This window comes from Trichoplax adhaerens, genomic scaffold (genome assembly GCF_000150275.1).
Source record: "Trichoplax adhaerens TRIADscaffold_83 genomic scaffold, whole genome shotgun sequence".
NCBI lineage: Eukaryota > Metazoa > Placozoa > Uniplacotomia > Trichoplacea > Trichoplacidae > Trichoplax > Trichoplax adhaerens.
This window is the reverse complement of record NW_002061019.1, coordinates 13,435-29,245: the sequence shown is the minus strand read 5'-3', so window position 1 is coordinate 29,245 and position 15,811 is coordinate 13,435. Positions and strand designations below refer to the sequence as shown.

Here is a 15,811-nt window from a genome sequence, read left to right as displayed (position 1 = left end):
CGATAGGAAAATTGTCAGTAGTTGTAGTCGTACCGTAGTTAAAGGTCAGGCAGGACAAACCTGACAGTAGAGAGTATTTAAATTTCTATATTTGTTTCACTTTTCCTTGTTACAAATTTATATTTGTAACATCTACTGCTACCTAATGAAGGCAACAGTATTTACAAAGATAGACATCGAATGAATTCTTGAAGGTAATGAGATTGTATTATGTTTATATACGGAATATTTTTTGGAGCTCATCTAGAACTTTCCTTAGTTACTTACAATGACAGTGATTGGAACTATAAATAGATTATTCTCCATTCCCTTCTAATATATCACTAGATCGCCTTATTCGGCCAGTTTAGTATTGTGTTATTAACTCCCCATTAAAGTAAATAAAATTAAGAGCAATTTCCAAGCATTGGCCCTCGTGTTGATGAGATGTGAACGACAACGGGAAAAAATATCGTTTATGTTTACAAAAAATTGACCGATTTACCCGATCTAGTGGGTAGCTAGCAATTTCAGAATAGATATCTGTCAAAGGTATATCACAGTTAACTCCCTATTAAAGTAAATAAAATTAAAAACAATTTCCTAGCATTGGCCCCCGTGTTGATGAGATGTGAACGACAACGGGGAAAAAATATCGTTTATGTTTTCCAAAAATTGACCGATTTACCCGATCTAGTAGGTAGCTAGGTAGCTAGCAATTTCAGAATAGATATCTGTCAAAGATATATCACAGTTAACTCCCTATTAAAGTAAATAAAATTAAGAATAATTTTCAAGCATTGGCCCTCGCGTTGATGAGATGTGAACGACAATGAAAAAAAATATCGTTTATGTTTTAAAAATTGATCGATTTACCCGATCTAACGGGTAGCTAGCAGTTTCAGAATAGATATCTGTCAAAGATATATCACAGTTAACTCCCTATTAAAGTAAATAAAATTAAAAACAATTTCCTAGCATTGGCCCCCGTGTTGATGAGATGTGAACGACAACGGGAAAAAATATCCTTTATGTTTTAAAAATTGATCGATTTACCCGATCTAGTGGGTAGCTAGGTAGCTAGCAATTTCAGAATAGATATCTGTCAAAGATATATCACAGTTAACTCCCTATTAAAGTAAATAAAATTAAAAACAATTTTCAAGCATTGGCCCTCGTGTTGATGAGATGTGAACGACAATGAAAAAAATATCGTTTCTGTTTTAAAAATTGATCGATTTACCCAATCTAGTGGGTAGCTAGCAGTTTCAGAATAGATATCTGTCATAGATATATCACAGTCTCAGAAAAAAGTCACTACTATATTAAAATGCAATATGTCTAAATTAGAAGCTGATTAAATATGGGCAAGCTAATAAAATTGTCCTAATATCAATATTTCTACTCGAATCTCTACTCTACAGAGCCATAACACTGCAACAGGGAGATGAGTTATGATGCAGTGTCTCCAAAATAATGTAACAAAACTTCGGCTTCTTATTAACTTTATGTTGTTGATATAAATTAATTCTTCTACCAAGGACTCTATACGTATATTTCTGTATGCAGTGGCAATTTACATTTGCCTTGAAAGTAAAATGGAGACTCTGATCTCTAGCTAAATTGCACGCTGTTTGGTAGATCAGTTTTTCTATCAAGGACTATTTCTTTCTCTCTTGCCAATTGCAATCGATCTTGAAACTCTATCTTCCAATCTCACGGTATTAGCCAGTTTGTAAACTATGGTGCAAGATTTATGTAACTTGATGGGCTATCATGGTGAAGATGGCCAATAACTTATAGTGTTAGACATTCATGTTAGAGTAATGAAACTTTAAATAGATTAATTCGTAGTGCAAAACATATTGATAATGTAGTTGAGGAAAAGTGGTCTATTCGACGGCTCAAGTCTGTTTGTAGGCGACTTTTACCGTCCATAGATGGAACAAAATGTATTGATGATCTAGTTGAGGAAAAGTGGTCTATTTGACGACTCAAGTCTGTTTGTAGGCGACTTTGTTACCGTCCATAGATGGAACAAAATGAATTTAAGAAGTTAAGAATTAGAAAGAAATGAAATTGATTCAGAAGTTAAGAAATGTGTTGAAGAACTGGAGAGATCAGCTTGCACTAGACTAGACGACACTTTTTTTTAAGCTCAAGATACTTTCCATTAGATTCTTGTTGTAGTTCATGATTGCTCTACTATTCTTAGCTCTGTCCTAAAAGACTTTTTTGATTCTATCTGCCTGAGATAGTTATTTTGTAAGAATTAGACTAGCTTAGCTAGAATCATCGTGAGATATTTTTACATTTATTACCGTATAGACGAGTGGACATACCACTCACCTCCAAGCATAATTCGTAACATGCCAAGGCTCCATTTTTCTTGTTCAACTTTGTTCTGTTCCACACTGTCAAACAGTTCTTTTACCATGGATTATCAGTTACCTTTTCTTAGCAGTAACGATAGGCACTTACATGATCGATATCATGGCAACTCGAAGTATAATCTTTTCGTCATTCTAAACCTAATATGATTGTAGTCATTTCAGTTCATTGCCTTACTTGCATGCTTTGAAAGTATGGCGATAGCATGCACAGAGCAACGATCTGACGTTGTCATGGCCGGTTGTGCCGAAAGTCAATATCGATTTTGAGTTGGTTCATTGCCAATTGATGATAGCTACAAGACTTGCAACTTGTCCTTTCAACTAGACTTTCCTATGTAGAAATATCTCTTCTTCTATCAAGGATTATCGCCATTGCTTACTTGACAACGATCAACGAAGCTAGCACAGTGTAACTACTACTGTATTGTTAGAGTGTTGCCTTGTCGTTAGGATAGTTTACTAAGGACAGTAATAGCAAGTATGGAGAAATATCCCGATTTGTAGTGCTAGGTAAGACAAGTAATGCCTTAACGTGGATGTTGCTTGCAAGAGTTCATTACATATTTGATATTGATTATTATTGTGTGATAGTTAAGCCTTAAGATGATTTAAGTTGTAGTGGATGATAGTTGAATTAGACAATCTACGAGTTAAGATGAAGTATGAGTAAGCGATTCAAAATATTTCCTGGTAGAAAAGCTATGTAAGGAACTTCTTAGTTCATATTTGATATTGATTATTATTATGTGATAGTTAAGCAGTAAGATGATTTAAGTTGTAGTTGATGATAGTTGAATTAGACAACCTACGAGTTAAGATGAAGTTTGAGCAAGCGATTCAAAATATTTCCTGATAGAAAAACGTTGTAAGGAACATCTTACTTCGCGATGTTTCTCCTAGTAAGGTAGAATAATTAATTCTACTGTTGCCGTTTCCAAATTAGACGGTTGCTATATAAACGGGAACATTGAAGTGGAGTGGGGTGGTAAAAAGTTGTAGATATATCTTTGCTAATAAAAGTTGCATCTTGACAGTCTTTTGCTGTGTTGAACGTGAAGTAAAAGGGCGTTTAAGTCAGCAGCTACTTGTAGACATTTACTGGACTTTACCTTGTCGCAGAAGTGAAATTGTAACATGTATGCATGCCTTAGCCCAACTATTGATCTGTTCAGAACTGTTATTCTACCTTCCATTTGTACTTTCCTATTTTATACAACACTATACAGCACTAATTTCCAACATTAGCGTTTATTGGAGTATGCTATCGTCAAAGTAAAGTATTCTTCATAGGAGATTCCAACGCATCATGAGTCCAAAGTTGGAATAGAGTGATGCTCAGGGAGTCTTTGATATCCATAGGCAATCCCCCAAAAAACTGCTCTGTTAACTCTACTCCACATTTCAATGGGCACTATCAATATGCAATAACAGATTGCATTGCTGATTCTCAATCCATTGGAGATTCTACGATATCGTAGATACTGATTCTCAATCCATTGGAGATTCTACGATATCGCAGAACAAGCTTGGGTAGACAAGGAAAGACTTGTTGGAACAACCACAACAATAATTCTCCATCTACCAACAACAAACTCAACAGAAATCGTGCAGCGACTTCCATATCATTGCGAATTTATTTTGCAAGACAAACATGGTGAACCAAATTCTTGAATATCAATCACTCCAACTTCTAGGACTTGGTATGCAAATAAAAATCGATCGTCGGTATTTCTCTTTCTACGAAGCTGAAATCAACCTACTTCAATGATCAAAAGCATCGCTTATACCAGGCTTCTACGTTGCAGGGTTAGATGCTATTTGTGATGTTGTATTTTACGATTGTGCATGATAAAATGGCCGCTGTACTATCGCCAGGCTGATTATGTAGGCCTGAAAAACACTTTCTGCTAGCTATCTAGACGGATAGAGCATTTTCACAAGGCTTAAGAGAAGGCAAGTCCTAGTGATGACTGGATGCGTCTATGTTTACTCATAATTTGTCAATGGCTTTACAGCAATAATCTACCGATGGATTCGATCTGCTTTTAGCAGACTGCATTGGGGGTTTATTGCAGGCTTAGAAGGCATTTGTGATGTTGTATTTTACGATTGTGCATGATAAAATGGCCGCTGTACTATCGCCAGGCTGATTATGTAGGCCTGAAAAACACTTTCTGCTAGCTATCTAGACGGATAGAGCATTTTCACAAGGCTTAAGAGAAGGCAAGTCCTAGTGATGACTGGATGCGTCTATGTTTACTCATAATTTGTCAATGGCTTTACAGCAATAATCTACCGATGGATTCGATCTGCTTTTAGCAGACTGCATTGGGGGTTTATTGCAGGCTTAGAAGGCATTTGTGATGTTGTATTTTACGATTGTGCATGATAAAATGGCCGCTGTACTATCGCCAGGCTGATTATGTAGGCCTGAAAAACACTTTCTGCTAGCTATCTAGACGGATAGAGCATTTTCACAAGGCTTAAGAGAAGGCAAGTCCTAGTGATGACTGGATGCGTCTATGTTTACTCATAATTTGTCAATGGCTTTACAGCAATAATCTACCGATGGATTCGATCTGCTTTTAGCAGACTGCATTGGGGGTTTATTGCAGGCTTAGAAGGCATTTGTGATGTTGTATTTTACGATTGGGCATGATAAAATGGCCACTACTACCACAGTACTATCACCTGGCTGATTATGTAGGCCTGAAAAAAACACTTTCTGTAAGCTATTTAGACGAATGGAGCATATTTACAAAGCTTAAGAGAGAAGGCAAGTCCTAGTGAAGACTGGATGCGTCCATGTTTACTCATGATTGCATCGCGGATAATCAAGTAGAAAACTGGACGATTTACTCTACTCTCTATTTGACTCCTTTACAACGATAAGTTATGGAAACGCCTTGACACCGCTAATCGACCGATGGATTCGATCAGATTTTAGGGGACTGCATTGGGGGTTTGGAGCAGGATTAGTTGCAATTGCTAATCTTCCATTTTGCGATTCTGCATGATTGAATCATCGTGACTACTACCGTACTCTCACCATGCTGACGACGTAAGGTTGAAAAAGTATTTTCTCCAAGCTATCTAGACGAATGCAGTATTTTCATAAGGCTTAAGACTGCCTAATCCAAGTAATGATTGGCGCCGATTAGCCTAGGTTTTACTCATGATTGCATCCAGAAGAGAAGATTTGCATTTTTACTCCATCATCGATGTCATGAACTGCAGCACAACATGTCGACAACAATCGCTTGTGTACTTCTTCAACAGCTTGGCACAACTAATCTGCTAATACAGCTGTTTTAGGCCTGCATTGGTGTTTTATTACAGGATTAAGTCTAAAAATTGGGCAATGGGTAGATGGTGGAAGAGAAGGTTTACGAATGGCCATGGAAGCTGCAAAAGTACTTTCTCCAACCTGGCGATACGAATGCAAGATGAGTGGAATCTTGACTAGGCTTACGACTGCCAATTTCAGTAGTGATTGGCGCCGACTACTCGCGATGAGACAACAGTATATCTAGTGAGACTGTATGGTAAGGTAGAGTAGGATCAGACTGAGCTTGCAATTGGGGCCTGCAAAAGTCCTCGCTAGCGTTGCAATAATTTCATTCCCTTTGGACTTTGGAAGGCATATCCAAACACCTTTGACGTAGTCTAGCAATAACCTTGTTCCTATTCAAATGTATGGGGACAAGCAATGGTGATTTTGATGGACGACGATGATCGAGTTTGTCAAGTCAATCAGTCTTTGCCATCTCGCTTGAGAAGTGTCAAAAGGAGCTTTACCTTGGCTAAATCATTTTGTTGAAGATATCTTGGTGGACGAATTGCAAAAGGCAAATCACAACTACCATGTCTACTGTTGCTCGAGTAACTCAGGTTAGTTGCTTGCTTGATTAGTGTCCTCTATTGTGGACAACTTAAACCATTGGTAGCTGTATGATTGTCGATGATGATTGAATTCCCATGGCCATGACATTGGGCGAGAAGAACAAACTACCACATAAACAGCCATGATCAAATTGTCATCAAGAGGACAACGACCGCCAACTATTTTCTCATGCTATGTCGCGGACTATTTTTCTCATCCTATGTCATCTTCTCTTGTCAGACTAATCAACTTGGGCATGTTATGTTATTAATCAATGTTGTTGGATATCACAAGGGGGAGGGGAGGGAAGAAAGTTCCATTTTTTCTACCCAGGAAACAGCGACATTGACAATGAGTTGGATGTTGATTCTATTGGAGAAAGGATGTCAGAATCAGTCGATGAAAATTGCATTCAGGTCTAGATCCACTCCATTGACATGGATAAGTAGGGCTCAATGTCTAAAATGCCAAGTCAAGATTGGAGAGGGACAAACTAGTACAAGGATAGTTTTACCTTCGATTGATCAAACTGACATCAGAAAGCTTACCGCAAAATGATGATCAACACATGTAGTTCAAGGGCCAAACGCGTAAGAGCTACTCGTATTCTCCATCTTTGAGAAAAAATACTGTAAAAAAAGCAACTTTACATGTTGATAAAGTGTAGATATTAAAGGACTAAATGCATAGGAATGTTCTTTTTGCTCAATGTCTAAAATGCCATGTCAGGATTGGAGAGGGACAAACTAGTACAAGGATAGTTTTAGCTTCGATTGATCAAACTGACATCAGAAAGCTTACCGCAAAATGATGATCAACACATGTAGTTCAAGGGCCAAACGCGTAAGAGCTACTCGTATTCTCCATCTTTGAGAAAAAATACTGTAAAAAAAGCAACTTTACATGTTGATAAAGTGTAGATATTAAAGGACTAAATGCATAGGAATGTTCTTTTTGCTCAATGTATAAAATGCCATGTCAGGATTGGAGAGGGACAAACTAGTAGAAGGATAGTTTTAGCTTCGATTGATAAAACTGACATGAGAAAGCTTACAATAAATTGATGATCAACAAACACATCTAGTTCAAAGGCCAAACGCGTAAGAGCTACTCGTATTCTCCATCTTTGAGAAAAAATACTACAGAAATAAAACTACTTTACATGCTGATAGAGTGTAGATACTGAAGGAATATAATATCCATGATGGCTATTCAAAACTTTCATCAAGATCCAACTACCCAGGAACAAAATTACTATAAGTAAATAATATTGTAGAAAGGTAGTCATCCATGAATGTTACAGTCGCAAATAATCTGTGTTTACTATCGAAAATTCATTCAATACAAGGATAAGATTGATGAATAAAATTAAGCAATCTACGTACAAGCGTAGAATTGATATCACAAATAGTCGACAAGATTGATCATTATCTAGGCTCTAATTCGATAGTAAGTTTAAGAAATCCCTTGTCAATATCATGATGGATATCAGAGATGAGGATTAAGTTTCAATTCTCATCTTAACACATATCATCATGGTGCAAAAGCTTCATTTCATAGAGGTAAAAGGAAAAGCTTTTTCTCTTACTTCTATCGATTGGAGAGTAAGTACCAATTCTCATCAAAAAAATCATCGTGGATATTAACATTTAATTTAGAATACTCCACAAAAGGTAGTTGTAACAATCGATAGAGCCAGATTTTGGACGAGAAACCGACTGCATATTTGCGTAATCCATGTTGATGTGGACTATATATGGATGGTCGTTATCGATGAGATAAAGTATACTTACTCACTGCTAATCCTTGCATCGACTGTAGGATAGCACAAAAGTACGACGATAACTCTAGAACATAAATTATTATTGATAGCCTAGGGAATGCCCTATTTATCATTGAACTATCCATGGATAGGCAGTCTATTGACCGTAATAGAGCAACAGAATTGGAACTCTAGTGTTCTTCGTTGATCATTACTTAACTTAGGATAGAAAATGAAATACTGTATGAGAGATAGCCATAGTTAGAATGGAGCATTATTTTGTTGCTCATCATTGGTCATATCTAGCGTATATTGTTATTCTAGATTTCATCTATCGTTGACTGCCTTGAAACGGGGTTGGTTAAGGTAAAAAGAAAGTAATGTTAGTGAGTCAAGAATGGATTCAACACAACGGTATGGATGTCTTCTTATTTGAACAGTTTCTTGAAACACATGCTATTGAAAATGTGGAGCTTTTGGTAGTTGTTACTATTTCAACAACAAGATCGACATCATTTGCTCTATTCGACCTTGTTTGTAATGAGGAAAAATTGCTGTGATTTATTGACGCACTCAATGTTGATCATCTTGACTTTATGGGAAAGATAGAAATTCAGTAAAGATCAACATGACGTAGGCAAAAGAATTATAGTTGGATGTTTCTACAACTAGATCAATGTTGCTACATCTCACATCGTCATCATCCAATAATATGATCAATAAAATCAATTGCAATTACAATTTGTTAAAATTGAATGTCATCAATTGACATCTTTATAAACAACAGGTTATGGACTATGCTCAACAAATAGATTATTATCTTTACATTGACCAATTTACGTAATTACCTGTTAATCATTTTCTCCTTTTTGTTTTTAGCTAGATTCGTCAGAGCTTGACATCGAACTTCTTAATCTTTTCAAATCGCAATTAATTGAAGCGATTAAATACTTCCAGGTCTGTGTAGCAACCATTTAATGTTATTTTGATCCAAGATAATAATATGACGTTTCAATAATGCTATTTACATGCCTGGATACAATCACGATTAATACTCCTGTTTTGCTAGTTAATAGAAATTGTAGACATTTTATACATACTTGGATAACACTTGAAATGCTAATGATATATCATGCTAAATGCGTATATTGTACTCGTAGAATCTGTGTTATACTTCGCATACTGTATGTATTGGTACTTTTTACTTCATAGGATATATTAAAGATTGGTGTGCATGTTTGAAGAGAATGAATCATAAATATTAAGCATTGTTTATGAAATACTTTTCTATACTCGTATGTAGTTACACTTCAATATTCGTTAATGGTTTATAAACCATCAACGGAAGAGAATCAATCAATCTCCTTATAAATGTGTAAACATGGAGATTTGTGCTTAGGATAGCGCTGATGAATCTGTCTGTTATACTAGTTACCAAATCAATAAAGTATACTATTGATTGATCGGTAATAATGTCCCTTGGCAACGTTCAATATCAATAACGATTGTAAGATTAAATCGACTGTATTTGTCTATAATATACAAAATTGATTTTATCTTGTTGCTATTTAGATCAATATTATTGACGTAACTTGAACTTTTATAGTACTTACTCGCATTACATATAGTTACTATTTACCATTTGAATTGTCAACATCTAGGCTGGCTTGTTGACGAAGTACGAGCCAGAATTATTGCTAGCATTACGATATTTAGTATGGAAGGTAATAGACTTATTGATGGTAGACGTAATTAATAATTATCAGAAAAGTAGATATAATCTGTAATTATAGTAGTTGAAGGTAATTAATTTTCCCCCTTTATATCGTCTCGTTAGGTACGACTTTATACTTGTACTTCTCATAAATATTATTCGATAATTTGCTTTCCTGTCATAAAATTAATATTGTAAATTAAATACTGTTAAACTTTATCGTCTCAACTTTAGAATTCTGTATTATCCAATGGAGCGACATTAGGTCAACAAATGCTGAATATCGCTTATCGACATAAAGGTGAAAACCGTCTTGTACTAAATATATTGTTGGTTTATCACGTTTCCATTAAAGTGACGAAATGAAATAAAAAATTAATTAATTAGTAATCCTAATTGAAAAGCATAATAAGCGTTTATACTTTATTGATGTTGTACCATTTCTTGTACTAACAGCAGTAGTCACTCTGTAATCTTGACACTTATGCAAATAATGTAGAAATGCTTTGTAAAATAGGCATACATCTGACTAGTATTATGTATGCTTGAAATCATATTGATAACAGGGAAATATTTTTCATTTTACAATAACTTTAGATAATTCCGAAATTAATAGAATTCAACGGATACTATTTGGCATCTTAACAGTCTTTCTGCCATGGCTGAAAGAAAGACTGAGTCAATTCAGTGACTACGCTCGGAATAATTATTTATTGCGACAAGTAAAGGATTCAATGAATATCCCAATTTGAATACATAAGTCCGCTGCATATTTATCATTAAATTCTTTTTTGACTAACATTCGGCAGGTTGTAAGGGGTATCGCACTATTGGATAATATTTTGACAATTGGGTCATTAGCTAATTTTTTTTCGTTTTTGCAAACTGGAAGGTAAACTGAATAATTTTAGTACATTATGAACTCTTGAATATTTCAGTATTTGAAAAACAAAGATGCACATCATGCACCTTAAAATCGATCATTACACCCTTGATGCTGTCTTTGCAGATATACTTTATCTCAAAATACTTACTGAAATAGTATCCGTCTTCGGAAATATTAATAAATTATGAAAACAGATAGCGTGTGATCACGATTACATTATATTACGGTATGTGTATCAGATCGACATATTATAGTAATCAAATGATTCTTCTTAGCGATAGAAGAATATTAAATAAAAGATTACAATTGTACTCATTAAAGATAACATTACCATTTATACGCTTAAGTTTGAAGATAAATGGACAATTTTAGTACTTTATTACTTCTGTATCTTTGTGGAAGAATACTTTCTATACAATATCATAACCTATGAGATAGTAAATAATATAGGAACAAAATGTAATGGTATATTAATTCAAGAATATACCTTTACTTTAAATCTGAATAGCTAGACTTTCAATATTGTTTCAGCATTTACTGTACTTGGTGGATATGTAATAATTACTTGTTTCTATTTGATAGGTATAAAAATTTATTAGAAAGAATATTAAGTATACATCCTGAATATTCTAATCCACAGTCCTTGAGACAAGTAATAACAACTGTATTACATCTTTCTACGTTTTATAGCTAATCTTGCTGTAAGATTAAACACCTATTTTTAGCACTAATGTGGATTACTATTTGTGCATCAGATAAGTTTCGAATACATGAATAGGGCTTTACTTTGGAATGGAATCACCGTTAAGTGTTTAATAAATTAATTTTTATCAAAATTTAATCGTTCATTGCTGTACAATGTCTCAATATTTGAAATTTAACGATCAAAGCAATTTTTATCAATATATATATTTCTCTTTTTTAGGAATTTTTAGCATTTGTATTGCCTTTAGTTAACATCTATCAAACTAAAATGTTCTTTAAGCAATTACTTTGGAGTGAATTATCTCCTAAAAGTTCTATTAAGAGTACAGACTGTGCATTTTGTGGTGAAATTCCTTGTAATATCTATCAAGCGTCTTGCGGTCATCGCTTCTGTTATTATTGTATCAAGGTAAGCTAATTACAAGGTGTTCACTTGCATAGTTATAAATATGTTGCTATATTAAAATTTTCTGCTATTACCTAAAGACTTATGTAGTGGTTATATCATTGCTCTAAATTTTTTCATTTTAGTCTCGAATGTTAGCGTCTGTTACCGTGAATTGTCCTAGCTGCGGACGTGTTATCCGTGACCATGAACTTGCTTTTGCTAGAGATTAATTAAACGGTAACTAGAAAGGCTAATTAATATATGACAATTATTACTTGGTCATTGTTTAATTGTATTGTTGGTTATTTTCATTGATCAATTAGGATTGTCTACTTGAAATGATGTGGAACATCATAATCCCTTCAAAACAGTAGAAGTTATTTTCATTTTTCGATAATAATTTTGCTGTTGTCACCATCAATTCCAATGGACAACTAATCGTTTACAATGAGTGAAATCAAATACAGCAGTCTAAAAATTGATTTATACCTAACGGTCCAATCATAAGGTTGTCAACCTATTTGTATTAATAATAAACCTTTAAAGCATATTAGATTTATTTTCTATCAGTGCACCTTGATCTAATTTATTTCCTGGACAAATTCGACTCAGGAATAGTTTAGTAAAGAATCATACTGTTGCTGTACAATTTAATTCTCTGCTGTATGTCACATGGCTGCAGAAATAAGTATTCTACTAGAGGGCACTTACATAAATGGCGCCCATGCCGAAATGAACATTGTTTTATTCTAAAGATGATATAATACTGACCTTGACATTGGTTATTACAAATCTCAATGTTGATATGAAGTACCTATGTACGAGTGTATATACATTTTATCATCATTTGCGTTGCTAAGTAAAATAACTTGATTTACATTGGAAGTTGATATTGACATATTCTGTCGGGTATTTTGCTGGCATTTTTAACAATAGCAAAAACGAAGACAATTTATACGTTATATACAAAGAACTGAAAGTCTGCTAAAATAAATAGTGTCTAATATCGCTAAAATACTTCAAAATTGATGTTGCTTAAAACGAAAAAATAAATAGTTCGAAATGATCATTTCTATCGAATTTTATTGTCTCAGTGATTGAATACAGCAAACAGAGATTTTAGGATTTTACGTTTACTTTAGAATGATCATCCACAACAAGCCCATGATATAAATTTATTTATTAATTATAGAATAAATGTAGTGTAGATTGAACGAGTCGGTTGACATATTGCTTAAATATTGAAAATGTTAAAACAGTGTGATGTTAAATCGTGTTACAAATTATTCTGTCAATATAGGTTTACTATAGTTATAAATTAGTTTCTAGTTTCTATTATAAAATTCCATTGGATAAAACAAATTCTTTACAAAGATATTAAAAGGCTAATTATCAGCACTGAGGGCTTTATCAGTATAATGTAAGATATTTAAGTAGAGAATCGTAAAGCAAATTAACAATTACTTGAAATTTTTATGTAATAGGTAAGAATAAATTTGAATTAACAATACATTTCAATTTGTAACTTGCATCTGCTCTTAACACTGCACCATTATTAGATCATCAGAGATCACTTCTACTGATGTTTCGTAATAGTTGTTGTCATAAGTATGTCGTAGCTATAGATTAATCCCTTAATATTAGATTCTGTTAGTTCCAAATGCATATTAAAATTTTTATCAATATTAGGTTTAGTAGTATGATACATCGTTTAATGATTATGCAATTGATATAAAAAGAAATCTTTCAGCATTTGAAAATTTTTATTTTTTTGTTTCTAGGCTTTTAGTGATGCAATTAGATCCGTAGAGGTTATACTCGAAGGGCTTAGCGTCTTCAGCTATATGAGTAACACCATTGGTAGAATTTGCTGCTTCCTGAAAGTTATTATATATGGAAAGCCATCAATAGAAAGGAAATAGGATTTCTTTTGACAATTATTTAATAAATCTACGTAATTTACTGTACTTACATTTATAATATCCCCTATACAATGGCTAGAGTGAGCTTGAATGAAATGCCGGGTTAATTTATAGCCGTAACTATAATTCATAAAGTCTGCTGATCCAACTACAATAGCTCCTTTAACATGCTGATCCTTAATTTTATTCACGAATTGATTGCTATGAGATTGATCAACGACAATAATTTTATTTTTTGCTGAGCACCTTCTTAGTTCATTAACGATTTGCTTATAGGGTAAAGTCTGGTAATATTCTGCAAAGCCATTATTTTCAATATCCAATAGTAACAATTTATTGAAATTGACTGTTGGACTATTTAAATACAAAAACAATGAACGACTACTGCATTTGCACGCTTCGCGAATAGATCGAACAATTTGCAAATCCATAACAGCTGGTATAAAATCAAGTTGCTTATCTCCACCTATGAAAGAGAGTAAAAGTAAAAATGTATAAGGTAGAATGTCAGTCACAGTCTAACTTATTTTATACTGAGTATCTCGGGTATTTTAATCATTATTAATTGTGCGGTTGTAATAATTAGCTCAATATACGTACAGCATAGTATTATGATGATATCATATGCACAATCTTAATAATGGATGACTATAGATGTGCAATTTAGACGGGAAATCAATATTAAAATATATTTTTATTACAAATCAATCTTAGCAGAATAAATAAAAATATTCTCTATTTATTATCATAATTCAGTAATACTAATTTTAAACTCAGCTTTTATTTTAAGAAGTAATGTTGCATATAGAGAGGTGATTATTATCTATACGAACTGCTAAGTAGATTTACTGATACATGAATCTAAATATAATAACGATTATACTCCCTATAATGTACTAGTTTAGGTAAAGGTAGTTGCAAATGACGTATAGAATTATAAAAAAAATGAGAGATTTACCTGCAAAAAATGTAATAATGTTGTCTTTTCGGTAACCTAAATTTAACAGATTATTTCGTAGCTTGATGATATTATCCTGATATCGTGGAGAGGACATTTGGTTATTCCAAAAACCACTGATTAAGATTGCAATCGATTCAGTTTTATTAGTCCCACATGATTTAAATTTGATAGGAGGATATGATTGCATTGCGCTTGCAACATTGTTCCATTTATGGTGATAATTCATTCTTGATTGACACGAAGCAAAGCCAGCCATTTCTGATTGGCAGGTTAGCATTTGCTTATACGAATTATCACTTCCAGCATATACTCTGGGTAAGGTTTCAATCATGGAATCGATTTTGTGATGGAATAATTTAACAGCAAATATGCAATCTTCATTATCTACATATTTACCTAATCGTTCTTGGCACTTATCACGATTTTGTGAGCGCTTAACAGCATAAACGTAGACCGGATGGCCAAATGCTAACTCAGGGAATACGTCAATAGCGATAACGGCATCAGCTACATATTTTTGCTTGCGAAATATCTTTTCAGACAGTATAATTTTTAATTTGTCCTTCTTATGCTTGGATACAGCCATGTAGATATTCATTTGTGTCTTATCTCGATTAGAGATATGCCTACACAATTGTTGATTCAATTCATTTGAACAATTTCTCCTTCGTGTCCATTCCAGTGATGCATCAATCCATTTCAATTGCTTTAATTTGGTTGTAGAAATAGTGTTGTTATTCCAAATTGCAGCTCCATCTAACCTTTGGATATCCATTGCCGTAAGATATAACAAGAATAATATCATTGGCATAGCCAGATGCAAATCAAGAGGCCTCAGTGTTTGCATGATTGTATCAGTTGAAACTAGAGTTGGATAGCTATCAGAAATATTCAAAATGGTCAAACTATTTTTTCAAATTTATCTGCAATATTTCTAATTTTTACAGCACTTTATATACAATTGTTAATACAATGCAAAATAATGCTTGTTATTGTTTTTCTATACCTCATCTATTCAAGTAATGCAATATTGACAAGGTATTCAAACGTACTGAATATCTCTAGAATACTTGTCAATAATATATCAATAGCGTCTGTAGTACATTCCATCCATCATTATTCGAAAATTATTTTAACCTTATTTTCTACCTTTACAGTATATTATATTTTATCGATTGTACTTCACGTTCTTTTTCCAGTTCAAAAGTTAAAAATACG

General features: G+C 33.6%; 2 protein-coding genes across 2 annotated transcripts; one reads left to right on the top strand and one right to left on the bottom strand.

The window, feature by feature from the left end:
• Nucleotides 1-7,790: 7,790 nt before the first annotated feature.
• On the top strand, nt 7,791-11,940 carry TRIADDRAFT_62490 (uncharacterized protein; the record flags this gene model as incomplete). The annotated part of the gene is made up of 10 exons (XM_002118419.1): nt 7,791-7,859; nt 8,342-8,383; nt 8,897-8,974; nt 9,679-9,741; nt 9,966-10,032; nt 10,329-10,453; nt 10,541-10,623; nt 11,200-11,269; nt 11,543-11,731; nt 11,854-11,940. The coding sequence occupies 10 exons, from the start codon at nt 7,791-7,793 to the stop codon at nt 11,938-11,940; spliced, it is 873 nt and encodes a 290-aa protein (XP_002118455.1).
• Nucleotides 11,941-13,473: 1,533 nt separating this feature from the next.
• On the bottom strand, nt 13,474-15,440 carry TRIADDRAFT_62489 (uncharacterized protein; the record flags this gene model as incomplete). Its single annotated transcript, XM_002118418.1, has 3 exons — nt 13,474-13,587; nt 13,683-14,098; nt 14,591-15,440. 3 exons carry the CDS (start codon nt 15,438-15,440, stop codon nt 13,474-13,476), a joined length of 1,380 nt encoding a protein of 459 aa, XP_002118454.1.
• Between the last annotated feature and the right edge of the window lie 371 nt (nt 15,441-15,811).